The 20,336-nt window shown below is 40.4% G+C and overlaps 1 protein-coding gene across 1 annotated transcript in view; it reads left to right on the top strand.

The window, feature by feature from the left end:
• The window catches only part of slc27a6 (solute carrier family 27 member 6), a 28,395-nt gene extending 9,883 nt beyond the window's left edge, over window positions 1-18,512 (top strand). The window contains exons 3-9 of the mRNA XM_031855465.1: window positions 28-152; window positions 2,430-2,624; window positions 8,650-8,740; window positions 8,829-9,027; window positions 12,679-12,776; window positions 12,964-13,094; window positions 15,033-18,512. Coding sequence (XP_031711325.1) covers window positions 28-152; window positions 2,430-2,624; window positions 8,650-8,740; window positions 8,829-9,027; window positions 12,679-12,776; window positions 12,964-13,094; window positions 15,033-15,209 — 1,016 coding nt within the window. The 3' untranslated portion in view covers window positions 15,210-18,512. The remainder of the gene's footprint in view (window positions 1-27; window positions 153-2,429; window positions 2,625-8,649; window positions 8,741-8,828; window positions 9,028-12,678; window positions 12,777-12,963; window positions 13,095-15,032) is intronic.
• The last annotated feature ends 1,824 nt before the right edge of the window (window positions 18,513-20,336 follow it).

Here is a 20,336-nt window from a genome sequence, read left to right as displayed (position 1 = left end):
ATGTCATTGGTATCTGTTCTACCACAGGTGCGACCTGCGTCTTAAAGAAGAAGTTCTCAGCCTCCCAGTTCTGGAATGACTGTAGAAAACACAACGTTACTGTTTTCCAGTATATCGGTGAACTCTGCAGATACCTCTGCAACCGGCCCAAGGTAATGTGTTTGGCATTCAACTTGAAAGTGTTAATAACCTCTTGCAAATATAATATCACGCCTGTCTCTGCTCAGGCGCACTGACGGCACCAAAACGCTTAATTTCTGGTTAATTTTGGATAACATTTCTGTTAACCGCCTAAATGAAAATATACTCTGTGGAAAACTTTCTGGTTTGCTATGAAACAAGTACCTTTAGTAGTGTGCCCCCATTCTGGCAAAGTATCTTGATAGTAATTCCCTCCTTTCTGTGTGATTGTTGAATATGAATTTGAAGTCAAGTTTAGAAAGTGCTTTGTCTTCTTTCTGATGGACTGACACCTAAACCATTGATCTTCAAACTACCTCAAAGTTTTCGTCTTTCCTAAACGTTTTATTCTATACTTACTGCTGTTATTATCTCAACATGACTTTCTGCCATGTTATTCACATTTGACTCCGGGCTAGAAAACAGAATGACGGAGCAAGTGAGTTCGAGTAGAGCAACGGGGAAAAAAGCGTCAATGCTTTACACTCCTTTACAGTCACTGCCACTTGTGAATCCGATAAGTAAAATTGTGCACAACTGTAGCAGGAAGACAAGCGGGGCCTTTGTTTTGTGCTGTTTGCGTCCTCCCATTGGTAGACGCTCAGACATGTATGCACACACAGTGTGAGGGCCGAGCTCATTGCCACTTGAGGCCGGACTCAAAGCCCCCTTTGTCCACTCTCTCTCTCTGTTATTCGGCTGCGTGGGTGGAAGGCTGGCAATGACTGTCCTCGCCGCTGATTGGCAAATTAAAAATGTGGACACGCAAGTGTCAGTACCATTTACCGCCGGCATGCTGTCTTATGCACAGTGACCATTGAGCAGTCATGGCAAATACCATGCATGCATTTTCTATGTTTTTTTTCCAATTTTGTTTTTCATGATCAGGTGTGCAGAAGTGTTTATGGTATACTTTTTGCATTTCACATGCCAATGTAGTCGTTATTCTTTAATTCTAATGAAATCAAATTATTCAATAAGGAGTGCAATGAAACCATTCTCAGTGCATATTTCCCAGTTTGTACATCCTGGATTCCTTTCCTTGCCTCTTCTCCTCACGTCTTAGTCCCCGCCTACGGGAGATGCGAGGGTGGATCCTCGGAGCCGCCAATTTAAAGATACGACAATTAAATATCACGTGATGCACAGCTGCAACAGATGTCATTTGTTTTGTTATAATTTATTAATTAATGATCTCTATCAGATGAGCATAGCAGTGTTCATTTCAACTTATATATTTACTATTAATTTTATTCATGAAAAGAATGTTCGGATGCCATACATTTACACACACGCACACATATATAAGGGCTATAATAAATATACAATAAAGCTTTTGTTTCATTGTGTGAAGCCCTACAAATGTTTGTGTGAAAAGTACCATACATAGAAAGTACAGTATATTGTGTATATAATTGAGTGATATTTGTATTATATATATCTTGTCTATCTATATATGACAACATGAAATACAGCAAATTAGTGCTGAAGGCAAGAGAATGTTGCCACTGATATAATAATTTGACGACAGCAGCTGTTTGCGCTTGTAAACATCATGTCAGGATTATAGCAGTTGAATTGGATGCCTACATTCAATATAATAACAGAAGTGATGTCCTTAAGGTCAGGCCTCTTTTGTTTGTTTACGGATGCCCAAAAGACTTCCGTAAAGGCTACACAGTTGTATCTTCGCTTATAGCTCCTTCAGAAGCCTCCTCGCTCCTCCAGATGAATATTAGGAACTGGGACGTACTTCAAGATGCAGCACTGAGATTGATTTCCGGATCACAAGCCGGAGTAGCGAGAAGACGAGGCAGAAAATTTGGAAATTAGAAAAGGCCCTATGTCTGGCCGCGCTGTTAATAGATACACCAGTTCTTCTTCTGTTATGTGACAGAGTAGTTGCTCAAGGTGTGTTGGCCGCCTCTGGTGGTCAATACACGCAGGGCTGTATTACCAACCAAGAAAAGTCAGGCAACTGCCCCTCTGCTGCAGACCCTCAGGGGCCCCAAAGGCCCCATGCTGATTGTCATTCAGTTAGTGTGTTGTCAATTAATTGCAAATGTGTTCCATGTTCCTCTATGAGTTTGTGTGTTCCCATCATTGCTTTGCTTGTTACACACACACTAGATTATGTTTCTCGAGGGCTGCAGTTTAACAGCTCGTTGCCTAATGTCATGGAGAAATGATAAGTTGTCAACCATCAGTTCTACTTTGCTAACGTCATCTCTTCCCTCTCCCCCCATCAGACAGCGGCGGATCAGGTTCACAAGGTGCGGATGGGAGTCGGGAACGGGCTGCGGCAGGACGTGTGGCGGGAGTTCCAGAGTCGCTTTGGAAACATTAAAATGTGCGAGGTGTACGGCTCCACTGAGGGAAACCTGTGTTTCATGAACCACATTGGCAAGATCGGAACCGTGGGTCGCTCCCACTTCTTCTACAGGGTGAGTACTCGGTGACCTTAAAGGAATGCTTCGCCCACAAAATGACCGTTCACTCTCATTTACTCACCCCCTTGAATTCTTTAAGGAAAACAGAGTTTTTCTCGCATGCCGTTTTTTATGAGGTCTGCAAGATGTGAATATTCCACAGAAGTAGTAATTGTGAGCACAACACCAAAACCAAAAGCCCCACAATGTCACACCCACTGGTCTTAGAAGAGAAGATGCGATAAAGGTACATTTTTGAATACACTTTGATGGCACGTTAACTACTTCTAATTACTCTACCACAGGCAGTGCTACTCCACCAAAAAGATATGGAGATGGTGTTAGTAGTCTATAGTTAGTTAGTAGCAGGGTTTAAGGAACAGCAACCCATTCAGCTCCCTCTATTCCACCATATCGGCTGAATAAAACATTACGAGGTATTCATTAAAACGAGGAAACACAGATTGGCAAAGAAATGGCTTTAAGTATCAGAGTTGCTGGTACTTGACTTATTATGTAATCTATCGATGAATCTGGCGGTAATTCGTTGTTTTTGATGAATCATTGATTTTCATTGAGAAGACCACTGTCATATAAAACTTCCAAGAGAAAAGACAGACCCACCTTTAATAGAGAGAACAGACTGATGTTTCAACACCACTGTCTTCATCAGAGTCAAAGAGACAAAGACAAAAAGGTGTGCAATTCTTATTGGTCATTGTTGGAACAGATCAGGTCTATTGGACAGTGGATCCAAAAGTAACAGTTGCCATTTTCAACGTCCGAGTGCCAAACCTCAAATCAGGAGCACAAGATTACAGCTATCTCTTAAACTTACAGTGATAAAATACAAAAAGTGTAAGTACTGTATCCATCACGTTAAACAAATGAAAGAAAACAAATTCAGTTTTTCATTGAACTGTGTAAGAGTATGAATCCAACGTGCCTCTCTACAGAGCAGCCAGTTGGTAATGTCTCCACCACAAAATATTGTATTTGTTTTGCAGTTTTGTGTTCAGATATGCAAATCCTTAAAGCTCTCTTAGTTTGTCCAACACAAACCAGACCACAGGGACATTTCAGCATGACAACATGAGACTTTTATTGAGTATTCTTTGACCAGAACGTGAATGTGTAAAGCTACATTAATCCATCACTAAAGAGAGAGAAAACAGACTGAAGATATTTCTGTCAGTTACTTTTGTTTTTGAATTGTAACAGACACAAATCTACCGAAATTCAATGAGGTCTTACAGACGTTCTGGGGTTTTTGGAATATTTCATGCCATTAGTCAGTCAGTCAAAAATAATTTATTTCTTCACCAGAGAAACTTGAGCAATATCACATCAAATACTTATATATATTGGTTACATTTATTTTTTCAAGATCTGTGACTGTAAACATTTACTATACCGTGGAAACAGTAAATATTTAACACTAGCTCTAAGCAGCTTATAAATACATAACTAAAACTACTAATGCCAAGATTTTATATCAACAAAAATAACATCTTTTTGAATTTGAAATGAACATTTACATTTTTGAAGGTTTACACTGACTCTTGGGGACGTTAGTGGAAAAGAAAAAAAGATATATCAAGTAAAATAAAAGATTATATATATACATATAAACACAAAAGCACTCACTTACCAAAGCTGCTGTTCAGTTAAAGACAAAGTCCATCCTCCTCTCTTTGTTAATGAAGAGTTCAATGACACGGTTGTACAGAACATCGGTGCGGGTCAGTTCCAGCCAGAGGTCCTCCTGCGAACGTGTTCGTTGAGTTGTAGATCCACTCGGGTCTCTCCAAAAGTTTTCAAAAGCACCGTAGCTTGTAAATGTCCTGCCGTGCTATGGTGTCGTGTTGCTGCCTTGGTTAGCCACCTCAGGTTAGCGTAGCATAGCTCCAAACAGCTCCAAACACCAAGACGCTAAGTAGCAAAGAAAACGCATTCTTAGCCAGAACATGTGCAGCGCTTCTCCGACGCTGTCAGCCAGAAATACCGTTTGTACAAATCCTTTTCCTGGCTGGGTCAGGGCTGCTAGCTGTGGGGTTGGCCGACTCTTTCTTGCGATGTCCAGTTTTTCTGGAAATGTCCTTGAGAAATCCTTTTCTCCTCCTTCAGCCATTGAAGCCATTTTTTAAAGTTGCTTTGTTTGTTTAACAAAGGTAGGTAAAAAATAAAAGAATCTACACCAAGCAAAACGCTAAAAATATTGGATAAAAGCTCTCCTTAAAACAAGCTGTGCTGGAAGCAGAGCAACAGAGGAAGACAGGAGCTGTGCAATGAGAGAATAAGATAATAGGAAAAAACATTATTACACATGTAGTGTATTTGTGAAAAATGATTAAATTATAAAATAGCTATAATTTTGTGATTCTGTTTCGGCCAGCAGAGAAGGCTTTGCTGGACCTGACGGCCCACCACTGTCAGATGATAATCCAACAGCACTCATAAACTTGCTGTTATACTGCGCAATTCCCTATTTTGAAAGCTGTCAGTTTGGGTAGCTTGCCAAATTTTGCCACGTTGTCCTGCTGCTTTTGTGTTTGGTACTCCTGTCAGGAAGATGATCAAGATCCTGAAAGCTGTTCTTGACCCGGTACCATCCCCTTCTTAGTGTCTATTCTGACACGCTACCAGGGGCTCTTGACATTGCGTGCGTGGGGCTGTGCCCACATAGCTGCATCCAGCAACCCAGGATATTTGATGTCATGCATTCACCCAGAATTACGTTAATTTCTATAAATTACTCAGTACCACTAAACCCACACCTCTCCCGCTGCCTGCAGGCGGGACTTTGCCCCCAAATGACTCATGGCCTCCATTTGTTATGTAAATCTGGATGGCAACCCAGGTTTCTAGTATGCTTTTGTTTGCTTACAACCCACGTTCACTCTCCAAGCATCGTTGCTAATCGGGCACATCTTGTGGTGGAGAGATTGTGCAAAGCTTGAATTTGTGAGGGGTGGGGGAGGGTTAACCAGCTTAGAGGAGATCTGTCAGGTCCTGTATTGTTATCCTCCATCAGAGGGATCTCTCAGTTGTCAACCAACTGATTATACTCTACATGGCGTGGACACCGTGTCATGAACACCTGTGGTGGTCCACTTTAATTTTCGTTAAAGTGGACCACTTTAAATTTTCTTCATTTTAGTGACGGAAATTACAATATTTTTTTATTTTTATTATATTTTTATGTTTTATTACAGATGATGGTCAGTATGAAGATCGTATTATTTCACACAGAAATGTGTCCAGCCTTCATGGGCTTACAAAATAACACAATATAGACTAGATCCAGAATACAACAAGCGCACACATCTGTGTGACACTACGGAGTACAAAAATTGAAAAAATAGCAACTCGCATATCTAACTGTAAGTTTTCAGACCATGTCTCATGTCTCCATGAATACCTCTTAAACTCCACCCCTCTTTACCACAGACCCATTTATGTCCTCTTAAGGGCGGACGCTGGATCTTTAGGATGAGATAGCAGGTCAACAGTAGAACAGTAGTTCTAGTCTTAAATCACAAATTAAAACATATTAATTCATTAAAATAGATTGTGAACATGTATAAGGTCTTAGAACTTTATGATGGAAGTGTGTGATGGAGATTTAGTGCGAAACTTTTTTTTTTTTAAAGTACCACGGGACAATTGATAAAAAGGAAGAAAGATCTCTCCAAAATACCACATTAAGACACCAAGATCTAGAGGAACACCACAGAAGGATCCATGCTGGGATTTAGTGTTAAAAACTTTTGACATTTGTAGATTTCTGCAAGAATTGCATTTTGATGCAATTGATAGGGGAGCACTTCTGTTCTGGAAACTACTCAGAAACCACCTTATTGTCAATAAACATAGAGAAGCCATACATCCTCTGAAGTTCCTCGGTCTCTAGTTTGTGGGTGCACCGTTTCATGAGACTGTGATTATCCGAGAGGTCACGACAGGTCATTTTACACAGTGACGTCAAGTTTCAAAAAATGGTCTCACTACAATGAAATGGCTACTTTGGAGACATCATCACACATGAACATATTATATATACAGTATATTAGTCTCAGATACCCAGTCACACCCAGTTTATGCAATTCAAAGACTGTATACAGAAATATTTAAATACCATTTTTAGATAAGGAACACACATTTATCCTGCCTGCAAAGAAAATGTTTTTTTGTCTTAAACTGCGTGTTCCCATTTACATATCTAGAGGTGAGAGGTCAAGGGACCCCTGTGAATATGGCCATCAGCTCATGTATTTTCATTATAAATGGCATACAACACTACATACTATATGAAATATAGCTGGACGTCTGTTGAGACAGTGAGGGAGGCGGAGCAGTGAAGTGGCTTTTCCTGAGGCTGAGGTAGGTATTAGCCTCGCTAATGCTCATCTGTGGAGCGGTTCACTAGTTATAGTGATTACATGTGTTTAGCTCTAATCTCTGACCTCGGCTATTCTTAGATCTGGCTCACTGCTTTTCCTGCTGGCTCACCAACCGTTATAAAATATAGTTATAAAAGCGAAGTTATAAAACATCATGATGTCAGGACACACGTGGAGCGTAAAGCAGTGACTTAAAGGAGAAATTAAGAACGCGTTTGGAGTCTCTCACATGCAAACTCAGTGTTTCTGAAAACTTGCTAGATTTTAAAGGAATATCTTTCAATAAGGGAAAAGTTCATTCTCGAGTAGTTTGGTATAAAAAATTAAAAGAATACTTCTACCGCTATTTTTGGGCCTTTCAGTTGCATCTCACGTTCTAATCTCGGTGAGAACTGAGCAAACGCCATTCACTGATAAAGACCCTGAGATGAAACAAGGTCCCTGAACTCAAGTATTCAAGTATTCTACATGGATATGGATGTAATCTTTGTTTTCCTCTTTGTCATCAATAATCAACCATCACACCGTGTCAGGAGGGCTAACGTTAGCCAGCTCACTCCATAATGTTTCCTAATACTACCAGGAGGTGGTGCCACATTCTATATGCTTCTATAAATCTGGACCATTATAAAGGTTCCTGGATGAGATTTAGAAAATAGTTTAATTTTGAGCCCATTAGAACAAAATAGTTTTACAGTTGCTCAGACATTTTTCACAGCAGACATGTTGACATGTTACAGCAGGAAAGACACCACTGTAAATAATAACTTTAATAATAATAATACATTTTATTTGTATAGCGCTTTAAAAGGTACTCAAAGACACTTTACATGGTAAAAACAGAAACAATAGAATTAATTACAGTAAAAACAACATAGATGTAAGAAATAACACGAGAAAAAATAGAAAAACATACATAACTGACTTTACAGGTTAAAAGCAGATTTAAATAGATGAGTTTTAAGTGCAGTTTTTAAAGTGGCGAGTGACGGAGAATGTCTAAGGTGCTGGGGGAGACAGTTCCAGAGGGAGGGGGCAGTGATGGAGAAGGCCCTGTCTCCCCAGGTCCGATACGTGGACAGAGTAGGGGGGGGTAAGGAGGTTGGGAGCCAGTGGAGGTTTTGAAGGACTGGGGTGATGTGGTCTCTGGTGCGGGAGCTGAGTTCTGGATGTGTTTTAGTTTGTTGATGATTTTGGTGGGTGAGCCGTACAGGATGCTGTTGCAGTAGTCCAGTCGAGAGGTGATGAAGGCGTGGATGAGTGTTTCAGCGGCTGTGGAGGAGAGGGAGGGGTGTAGACGGGCGATGTTTTTGAGATGAGAGAAGGCGTTTTTTATGATGTGATTGACGTGGCATTCAAAGGAGAGGGTGTGTTGAGGGAGTGGTCATCAGAGGAGAGGAGGAGGTCATTGGTGACTTTGATTAGGGCAGTTTCTGTGCTGTGATGAGATCTGAATCCAGATTGAATAATTAATAATTAAGGCTTATTTTCCAGTTAGTGTCAGAATGCCTGCTGTCAAAAGTATCTGATTTTAGTATTTTAGTATCTGAAGTTTTTTGTGGGCGATTCCATTCATCACTTTAGATTTGAATGCCTCTGTGTAATTTAATGATATTTTCTCTTTATTTTGTGTGCAGCTCTTGTTCAAGTACGATATGGTGAAGTACGACATGGTGAAAGATGAACCAGTGAAAGATCCGTATGGCTTCTGTCAGCGAGTGGAAAAGGGTAAGAGAGATCTGCACAAAAGATCTGTCCTTTAAGATTGTTCATTCTTTGAAAGTTGAATCCACCTGACCTTCTGTCCTGTTCCCAGGTGAGACGGGGCTTTTACTGTCCAAGGTGAGCACCTTGAGCCCGTTCTTTGGCTACGCTGGAAGCAAGCAGCTGACAGAAAAGAAGCTGATGAGAAACGTGTTTGTGAAGGGAGACGCCTACTTCAACACAGGCGACCTCATGGCTGAAGACCAGGAGGGCTTCATCTGCTTCAGAGATAGAGTGGGAGACACCTTCAGGTACAGTGGGACGGGATGTATGGAGATGTCTTTTCTGCAGGTACCAACCCAACACCGAGGCATTCGTAGTCTTTCATTGGTCTTTAAAGGGTAACTTATGTATTTTTTAACTTGGAATCTATGATCCCATGTTTTTTTGTCTAACTGATAATGGGGACAACAACCATTTTTTAAATTGGTCCAGAATTGAGCATGGAGTGAGAAGAGCACTGCAGCCACTAAACAGGGTGCAATGAAATCATACTGGACAATTCCTCACCGTCAGTTTACATCCACTTAAAGTGCTTGTTTTTGCCACTGACACGCTCGGATTGTTATTATAAGTGTCTTATTATAAGAGGCACAACATGGGGAAATAGGATCCAGGTTTAGAAATACCAAAGCTACCCTTTAAAGCTGAGTATAAATGCCCTGTACATGCTCGTAGCTTACGCAGCTCTGTCCACATGTTGAAGTGTCTTTGAAGGAAACACTCAACTCCTGGAGTGAGAGGTTGTTTATGTCTCTTATTTTGTTATTTTCCTACTGTTTGACGTTGGTTAAAATGGGACCCCACAATTTATTTTATTTTATTTAGTCGAATTAAATTCAAAATTGCATTCTAATTTCTGTATATGTGGGCAATATGAATATGAGTGCAGTATTGATACTATTTCAGTTTGATGACATTAAGGTGTGCTGCATGGCTTTTACCACCAGGTGATGTCTTTGAGTGAGAAGCAGTTGTTACAAGCGGTAGGGTGTCGAAGAAGAATCCTTGTTGTTGTTTTTTTGTTTGAGTAGTAAGCTGAGTTCAGACAGACTTCAAACAGACTGCATCTCCGGTTCTGAAGAGTGAAGTCAAAGCTTCATTTGTTAAAGCTGCATTCTCTCTATTGACCATCAGGGGGGTCCGCAGAGGTACTGCAGGGGGGCCGCGAAATTTTTGGTTGATTAGACAATTTAAAAAAAATATATAATAATAATATATATTTTTTTCTTCTCTAAACATGAATGTGTCCATTATTTTAATAGTTCAGTATTGTATGAAAGATAAAGGGTATCTTTATGCATGGCAGTGTCACTAATAGGCCATCACTCATTTTAGTTTCCACATTTATGTTTAAAATGAAAACATCAATTTGAATAGCTTGTATGATTATCATGCAATTGACAGACAATGTTGATTGGCATTGGTATCAGCTGACAAGGTATGTTTATAAATGGCAGTGGCACGGCCACCCTACTCACTGTACCTTGCACATGTTTAAAATAAAAACATGGATATATGAACCTGTGTATTATTTGAATAGCTTAGTATTGAATGCACAATAAAGAGGTACACATGGTACTAGGCCCATTTAATATAAAACACAATTTTATACAATATATATAGTCGGGGGTCCCTGCTCCATCTCTCTATCAGTTTGGGGGTCCTTGGCCTGAAAAACATTGAAGACCCCTGAAATAGACCATAAAGCAGAGTATGCTTTAGGGCGGGGCTACCTTGTGATTGACAGGTCGCTACCAGAGGGCGTCTCTAAATCACACAATTTTACTTTCAGTACATACTGCTGCTGCTCTCACAAAGCATGTGCTGTTGCATGCAGTTTGCATTCAACTGGAACATACTACTTCCTCATAACATGGCACTTCCTGCTCATACAGTGGGTACGGAAATTTTTCACTCTGTTTCATTGTAGCCATTTGCTAAAATCAAAAAAGTTCATTTTATTTCTCATTAATGTACACTCAGCACCCCATCTTGACAGAAAAAAACAAATGTAGAAATTTTTGCAAATTTATTAAAAAAGAAAAACTGAAATATCACATGGTCATAAGTATTCAGACCCTTTGCTCAGTATTGAGTAGAAGCACCCTTTTGAGCTAGTACAGCCATGAGTCTTCTTGGGAATGATGCAACAAGTTTTTCACACCTGGATTTTGGGATCCTCTGCCATTCTTCCTTGCAGATCCTCTCCAGTTCCGTCAGGTTGGATGGTGAACGTTGGTGGACAGCCATTTTCAGGTCTCTCCAGAGATGCTCATTTGGGTTTAGGTCAGGGCTCTGGCTGGGCCAGTCAAGAATGGTCACAGAGTTGTTCCGAAGCCACTCCTTTGTTATTTTAGCTGTGTGCTTAGGGTCATTGTCTTGTTGGAAGGTGAACCTTCGGCCCAGTCAGAGGTCCAGAGCACTCTGGAAGAGGTTTTCTTCCAGGATATCTCTGTACTTCTCATGTCTACTCATCTTTCCTTCAATTGCAACCAGTCGTCCTGTCCCTGCAGCTGAAAAACACCCCCATAGCATGATGCTGCCACCACCATGTTTCACTGTTGGGATTGTATTGGGCAGGTGATGAGCAGTGCCTGGTTTTCTCCACACATACCGCTTAGAATTAATGCCAAAAAGTTCAATCTTGGTCTCATCAGACCAGAGAATCTTATTTCTCATAGTCTGGGAGTCCTCCTTGTGTTTTTTGGCAAACTCTATGCGGGCTTTCGTATGTCTTGTACCGAGGAGAGGCTTCCGTCGGGCCACTCTGCCATAAAGCCCCGACTGGTGGAGGGCTGCAGTGATAGTTGACTTTGTGGAACTTTCTCCCATCTCCCTACTGCATCTCTGGAGCTCAGCCACAGTGATCTTTGGGTTCTTCTTTACCTCTCTCACCAAGGCTCTTCTTCCACGATTGCTCAGTTTGGCTGGACGACCAGGTCTAGGAAGAGTTCTGGTCGTCCCAAACTTCTTCCATTTCAGGATTATGGAGGCCACTGTGCTCTTAGGAACCTTGAGTGCTGCAGAAATTCTTTTGTAACCTTGGCCAGATCTGTGCCTTGCCACAATTCTGTCTCTGAGCTCCTTGGGCAGTTCCTTCGACCTCATGATTCTCATTTGCTCTGACATGCACTGTGAGCTGTAAGGTCTTATATAGACAGGTGTGTGCCTTTCCTAATCAAGTCCAATCAGTTTAATTAAACACAGCTGGACTCCAATGAAGGAGTAGAACCATCTCAAGGAGGATCAGAAGAAATGGACAGCATGTGAGTTAAATATGAGTGTCACAGCAAAGGGTCTGAATACTTATGACCATGTGATATTTCAGTTTCTCTTTTTTAATAAATTTGCAAAAATTTCTACATTTCTGTTTTTTTCTGTCAAGATGGGGTGCTGAGTGTACATTAATGAGAAATAAAATGAACTTTTTTGATTTTAGCAAATGGCTGCAATGAAACAAAGAGTGAAAAATTTAAAGGGGTCTGAATACTTTCCGTACCCACTGTATATCTGCTGCGCAAAGGATTGTGGGTCAGGATAGCCAGAAAAGCATGCTGGCTTGCAAACTGCAAAATGCGACCGTTGCCGTAGAACATGTTGGTATTTTTGGCTTACTGCATTTGACACAGTATGTATTGGGACATACTAAACCTTTTTCTGGCACACTAAGTATTATGGGTATTGAAACATACAGGTAGTTTCCCAGTTTGCCAATAAGGCGTGCTGGCAGACTTCAGAGAGAGAACACATGCTGGTTTGTCTTTGTTGAATACAGAAATAAAACCACGCTGCAGCGTCCAGCTGTGTTTCTGGATCTTAAAAACAATATATTTTACTTTCAAATTTTCAGTTTCATATGCAGGGTCTATTTTTTAACCGTCCTGTTTCCCTGATTTCAGGTGGAAGGGTGAGAATGTAGCAACGACGGAGGTAACGGAGATGCTTGGGCTGGTGGATTTCATCCAGGAAGTCAATGTGTATGGAGTGGAAGTGCAAGGTATGTTATAGACGCCTTTGAAAACTTCCAGTACAGATGTTTTCAGAATAGTGCCACATTTACTATTAAATGTAGTACTGCAGTAATTTGCAGCTAAGTGAGCAGTGCTGTTTCTAGTACTGGTCCTGAGAATAATGACCAACACAGAGCTGGAGAGCGATGACATTGAACTGTGTTGTCCACACAGGGCACGAGGGTAGAGCGGGTATGGCCGCCGTGATTGTGAGACCGGGCCTCGCGTTCGACGGCAAGAAGCTGTTTGAGCATGTGATGAGCGACGTCCCGGCTTACGCTCGCCCGCTGTTCATCAGGCTCCAGGTAACGAGCACGCCGACACACTGGATCTGCACCTGGATTATGTTGATGAGTGTTCTTCATAAAAGGGACTGTAGGGGAGTTTACATTCATTCTGGTTTATTAGAGGCTTATTAGACACCTGATCTCAGGCAGGTACAGCTTCAGAGGGGTCAAAGGGTTCAGATGAACCCAGTAGTGGAGTAAAAAGTACATTATTTCCCTCTGAATTGTAGTCACGGAGTAGAAGTATAAAGTAGCACAGTACTTTTTCACGGAAATTCTCTTGAAACACTAGAAGCAAACATAAATAGAAGCTTGGACACTGATGGACAAAGTCGGCAGCCACCGTCTCCTCGTACAGAAGGAAAGCTGACCTCTATGGCTTTTCAGAAAACAAAAAAACTTGTTTCCATTGGCTAGCACAGCTCAATCTACAGATCTTTCAACCCTCTGACTATTTCACAAAAGCACATTCCTTCCATGATGCGTATGTCTTAAACCAACCAACTCAGATATTTGATGAATTCTACCCTTACAACTTGAGTAAATGTACTTTGTAAAGTGTTAAGTCCTACCCGGGTTAAACTGACTATATGAATGCAGTCCGTTCACACTGTGCACTGGCAGCAGCATGTCATGTGCTTGGTCAGTGTGCGTGTTACGCCCTCTAGTGTCCATTAGGCGCCAGTACCCTGAAAATAATTGTGAATAAGACCGAATGAATGCAATGAACACTGTGAGGTGGGACATTGTTATTGAGCTCACGGTTGTTTGTCACATCCATCTTTGAGGACAACAAACGTCACTGTTTTTTACAATGACTTTAAATTGATAGAAAAATTGTCCTCACATTCACAATATTCTATATCAGTGTATTCATTAATTGGTGATTGAACCAGACAGTACAAACAAGAGCGAGAGCAATCAAGGTTCAAGTTAGTGAACCTATGTGGACTTTATAACTGTTTATATTACATCACATGACTTCCTCCTTTGCTCCCATCATAATTATTACAGCCACTAAAGTTTGCCGGCTTTTTTTGTATGCGTATCAGGTATCAACTGACCCATATCTATTAGGCTAATATCTGCTGATGAAGCCCATTCAATCAGCTGGGACTCGTTCATGTGTTACCGAGGAATCCTAACTGTAACTGTAGATGTGATTCTTCTATCAGCACTCGTCCTGTCATGTCTGAATCTACACACACATGAAATTTCACATCTGCATTTAACGTTAGGAGCAGCTGCTGGAAAGAGCCCGGGGAGCAACTTGGGGTTCAGTGTCTCATTTAAGGACACGTTGACATTCAGACAGGAGGAGCCAGGGATCAAACTGTGGTTGAAGGAGCACCCGCTCCAGCCCCTGCACCACAGCCACACCTTTTTAAAAAAAGGAGCAGAAACCCCACCTATTTTTTAATGGTTTATTCTCGGCAGTCGATATATATACACATTAATACATGGTCAGGGAAATTTAAAATGTCATCATACAGTTTGCATAACTTTTCAATTATATTTCGGTGTTCACGTTGTTCCCCATCCTCATTGTCATTACCATAATGTGCCATCAACAGTGCTGCTGCTGTTTGGCAGTTCTTTTCAATTTAAGACCGGGTCTATGCCATCCTTAATTAGGATTAGTTAGTTAGGACGATTCAATAATAGCATAACTCCCAAGAGAAGATGGGATTGTTTCCTAAATGCAATTAGGAAACATGTTTCTGTAAATCCCTAATGACGTTTCTGTATCGAGCCCCCTGAACCATCGGTATGAAAATTGTTGCCGATTAATGTTTTGTTGATCAACTAATCGTGCGCATGGCAGTAAAATAAGTCAGCAGTGATACATCACTAAGTGTATCACTGTGGATCCCAACTAAAGTTCCAAACATTGGACAGTTCATGCTCTATAGAGAACTTATTGAAATGACACTGATTGTTGTGTTTTGTCCTCAGGAGGTCATGGAGATGACGAGCACCTTCAAGCAGCAGAAGTTCCAGCTGGTGCAGAGCGGCTTCAACCCCTCTACGATCTCTGACCTCCTCTATGTGTTGGACTACCAGCAGGAGAGCTACATTCCTTTGACGGACAGCATCTACCGGAGCATCCTCGTCGGAGAACGCAAGCTGTAGAATTCTTAGTACGGTCGTGAAGCCCAGCGAGGGATGAAGGCAGCGCTGCCAGCTGCAGCACGTTGTGTCCCACAGACACCAGTGAGCCCACAATCATGTTCAGTGAAGTACTGAGGTCTGAAGGGAAAGCCTTCGTCTAGTTAGTGGATGACAGAGGACCAGGAACAATATGAACCTGAACGCATCACTGTGAAACACCAACTCACACCTTCAACTGAAACGGTGTGTTGGTTATTGAAGCCCTTCATTTGTCCAGTCATTTGATGAAAGCACTGCAAAAATAAGCTCTTAATTAATGAAGTCAGTACATTTGAATGGGGACAAGAATTTGCCCTTCATTTACATAGAATAGAAATATTTGACAGATTTGTTAATGATATGTTTGAGTTATTAAGGTTTATATTATGGTTGGGGTGTTGGTTTACACTATGGGTCTTTATTAATGATTATTGAATTCATAATTGTTAGAAGGATTATTCTTCAGTATTCAAGTGTTTAATTGTTTTACTCTGATATGGGCTAAATTTATGGATAGATTAATAATAATAACAATAATAATTATACATGAATGGACTGTAATATATACAGTTGTTTTTAATGGTCTTTCTGCATGGATTAAGAGGGTACATTGTCATTTCATAATTCCCATAAAATCCATTTAAAGTGCCTTAATTGCATCAGTACTAAAGGATACATTGATGGTCCAACATTTTGAAAAGGAAAATTCATAAATGTGTTTTTTTTAACTTACAAACAAATAAATGGTTCACAGAAGTTTTTGCTACTTTGCAAATATATATTTTTAACATCTGTCGGATTGTTTAAAATGTCTTTGTGAATCTTTCCAACAAAATCAACATTTTTATCCAGAGATATTTTTTTCACTAATTTTACTTCTTTAGCAAATTCCGATGTTCCGTTGACCGATCACAGCAAGAATGTGTTTATTTATGAAACAGAAGTAGTTGAATATTGTCTTGACTGAGAGAGATTTTCAATATGAAGAGCCCAAAAGTGGCCAGATATTCAGCCATATCAAATGTTTCTTTTAATTCTGTCAAAGTTCTGATTCCACAATTTATTTATACATTTTAATTTCTTTCTTGTCTTTATGTTGTTTTTTTTATATGTGCTGCTAAATATATTTACAGACATTCAGTCTTGGGAAACCTCTCAGGGGAGGGCTGGGATCTGAACCATCAACCACAATAAGCATCAAAGCATATTTACGTGATCGATATCAACAGCTAATTCATGAAAATTACATTTTGTTAAAGCTTAATATGCAGCATTTTCCTAAAAAACAACATAGAGACTGAGAATAAAGAATCACTCTAAATCATCATTTAAGACCCTCTTGCAGTCTGTATTTACTCTTTTCTTCTTGTTTTGCTGTGTTTGGCTCCTGGGAATCAGCAAAGAGCCTTCGGGCCCTTTAGGTCTGTAACCCCCCCAGCCAATAAGCAGGGTGTGCAGCCCGTAGTCATTCCCAGGTCAGATACCACTGTTTGTCACGCCTCTCTGCGTCTGATCCTGAGGCACATGGCACCCTTTAGCATCTGATACAAAGCAACCAAGGTACTTAAGAAGAGCTGCACAGTGAGTGCTCTGATTTGTTTTTCTTATATAAATTTCTTTTTCAATTCATTTTCAGGGCTGATTTGAAATAATAAATGGCGTGTAGATCCATTTTCAACACATGAAATGCCAATTTTTGTAACGGCAATATTGATGTGTTTCATCACATTACAGTCAGTTTACAGCTCAAAAGCACATTTCAGTGTTGCAGTACCTCTTTTTTGGGGGCATAGTAGCTAAAAGCAGCATCCCCAAAGGTTTGGTGGTGACCTTGGGAACAGTTCAAGAGGCAGCTGTGCAGAAACCTGGGTACATGGAGGATCATAAAACAATATTGAGTCTGTGAAATAAAAGGCCAGGCCATTAAGTGCCTTAACAAAAGGGAATTTAAAGAGAAGCACTTCAAACTTCTAAAAGATACGGGTATCCAGAACAGGAGTTATATCATCTCTCATTTGAGTTTTGGTTAAATTCCTGGCAGTAGCAACCTGACTGGTCCTTAACCGTGATCCTTTGTACAGCTGTTCAACAGACACCTCAGTGGGGACCAAAGCTGTGGACCGACCCACATCCGTAGACACATGGCTAAAAATATAACAATACATGACATGATAACATATTGTGTTATGTTAACAACCATATTAATTATACTGCTTAGTACATGCAAGAAATTGATAGACTAGCCTCTGGTTATAGTAAATCATCCAAATGTATTTACCGAATCAATATGTACTGTGAAGGGAAGCTTGGTCTCAGCTGAATGTCCCCATGAGGAGCTATGTCACATAAATATAAAGCGTATGAAAAGAAGAGGTTTTTTGGGGGGAGGATGGGCTGCATTGATTTACAGCAGTGAATACATCAGTATGCTTCAAACCAAGTGCCTGTCGGATCTGAAAGCGCCTGAAAAGCCTTTGGTGGTCACAATTAGTTTTAACGTTCCAAAGTAGAAGAATGACAATCAAGGTCTTAGTACAGATGAACTTGGAGATAGACTTTCTTTAACCTACGCATTCATGAGCGGATAAAGCTGTCTCGCGTATCCTGCTGCCATTTGGAGCATTGGCTATGTACGTAAGAAGCATACTGAGGCCTTGAACAGGAGGAGGGCACTGTTCACGAGAACCGCAGGGGGTTATGGGAGTAAAACAGCAGAGGGAGAGTCACATCAAACCTGTCCGTCCTGTGTCATTTACATGTGGGTAGAGCGTTTAACCTGCGGACATCAGGGAGAAGAGGTGGAGGTCAGGACCTGCTGGACTGTACAGTATGTTATCTGAGAGAGATACTGTATCTACACACGTGATTGTTCGTCCATTCCATAACGCATACATGTGGCATACAGCGGCAATACTTTCAGCACCTGACATCTACTTCAGCCATCTGAACAAACATCTCTTCAGATTTGGGTTCCTGTGGTCTATGACAATCCAACCAGGGGCTTTGAGTGGGAACAAGTCTTTCACAACGCTACATCCAGAGGTGACTGTTTTTAAGTTAACTGTAATCAGAGCTACAGGTGAACATCAACCCACGTGATTTATAGTTTCAACAAATGAAACCTTCAGAAACATCATTATTTACAGTGAAGAGCTGCAGGAATAAAACACAGAAATGAATTCTTGCACTTCAATGTTTTTTTTAATGGGTTTTTGGTTAGATGCCTGAAATGAGGTACATTCAACATAAACTCCAAGACATTTACATGTTTTATTCTATGACATAAAATAAGTCAATAATAGCTATTTACTTCTGCCGATTACATTCATGCTTCAAAGGTCATAAAAATTGTGTTCATTTGAAAACGATTCCGAAACAAAACATGAAGGTGTCATAAACATTTGTTTGCCACAGAGCTTATTTTCTGTAAATAATCAAAATGCGATGGTAAAATCCCGTTGGCCTTTTGACACGAGAACCAAGGCGAGGCTAACTTCAAGGTTGGCCAAAACAAAAAGGTCATGAGCAAAACTTATTTTAAGTTGACCCTGGCTGAACCCTGACCACCTAAAAATCCGGCCTTAATGACACCAGACTTGAAGCTCAATAATTAAAGAACCTATGTTGGATTTGAGATGTCTGACTTTTGTGCCTCCAATGGAGTGAACGTACCCATGAGTTCATTACATTCAAAGACTTTATACAGTCTGTATTCATTCATCCGTGGATTCAAGACGCAGCAAAGACATAACTAAGAGAGCCCAAACACCACAGTGCGTTATTCGACCTGTGGGAAACAAGTAGTGAGACATGAGAAGGTTTAAAAGCTGCTGTCATTTGCTGTTGTAAAGGTGCCAAATACTGTGGCTACTGTGGCTCAGAGGAAGAGCGGGGCATCTTCTAATGGGGATATTGTGGGTTCAATCACCGGCTCCTAAGTATCCTTAGTGTCCTTAGGCCAGATGCTGAACCCCTAATTGCCCCCGAAGACTGTGGCTGGAAGACTAGAAGGTGCTATCTACTGACGTTTGCTCGCCTATTATTTCTGTTTCACATCCATTTGAAGCCAAAGAACGAGTTTTTAACCGAAACTTCCTCTAATGGCCTCTTTCCTAATGTCTGAGGTCTCCATGTCTGTTAGGTATTGTACCTTAATTATGAACTTGTTTGAGCTCAATTCTGAAATAGTGTAAGAAATACTCAGATATTTGACTTTAACAAAAGGAGCATTAGCACGATGTAAACATGCTCCATTTCAAGTAAAAGGTCTGCTTTTAAAATGTTACCTGAGTGGTGTCATCGGCTAAATTCAAATTTAATTAAAAAACTATGCAGAAGACTGGCCGCTGCCAGCTTATGACACGTTTATATCAGTGGAGGATGTAGAGTACACTTAGGCACCTCGGGGTCGGGCTCCTCCAAAAGGGTCACCAGATAAATCTGACGGGTCGTGACGTGATTAATAGAGGATTAATAAGCTCAGATACACAAATCTGTTTTACATTTTTTTGACTTCAGAATCAGTGAAATATTGGATCGTTTGAACATTTAAAATTAAACTTTGCGAGACATTTAGAGGGAAAACATCTCAACTCATACACTTCGTTGTGTTGAGATGTATGAGTTGAGACGAGGCACTGATTTTGTGAAAGACAACATGCCAAAAAGTTGTGAGTTACACAATAAGCTTATTATTTGTGTCTTCATGTCAAATCTTAATAAGAAACATAACCAGATAAATGTAGTGGAGTAGAAAGTGCAATATTTGTCTCTGAGATGTTCTGGAGTAGAAGTATAAAGTAGCAGAAAATGAAAATTCTTGCATATAAAAACCTCCAAATGTGTAGTTAAGTCACTGTTCTTGAGTAACAGTATCTGTGTATGAGTGAGCAGCATGTTTATTGTAGCAAGTTGAGTTGGGGCTTATTCATTCATTCATTGTATAACAATTTTAACAATATTTCATATGCTCATTATAGGTAACTACAGCTGCCAGATAAATGTAGTGGTAAAGTGGTGCATAAAATGAAAATAATACATAATTCAACCTAATTAAAGTACTCAAGCAACTGCTATTCCCACCAGTGGTAATTGTAGCTTTTCTTATCA

The sequence above is a fragment of the Anarrhichthys ocellatus genome, unplaced genomic scaffold, assembly GCF_004355925.1.
Source record: "Anarrhichthys ocellatus isolate YVR2014 unplaced genomic scaffold, GSC_Weel_1.0 scaffold16, whole genome shotgun sequence".
NCBI lineage: Eukaryota > Metazoa > Chordata > Actinopteri > Perciformes > Anarhichadidae > Anarrhichthys > Anarrhichthys ocellatus.
The sequence above is the reverse complement of the archived record's forward strand: the minus strand, read 5'-3'. Positions and strand labels throughout refer to the sequence as shown.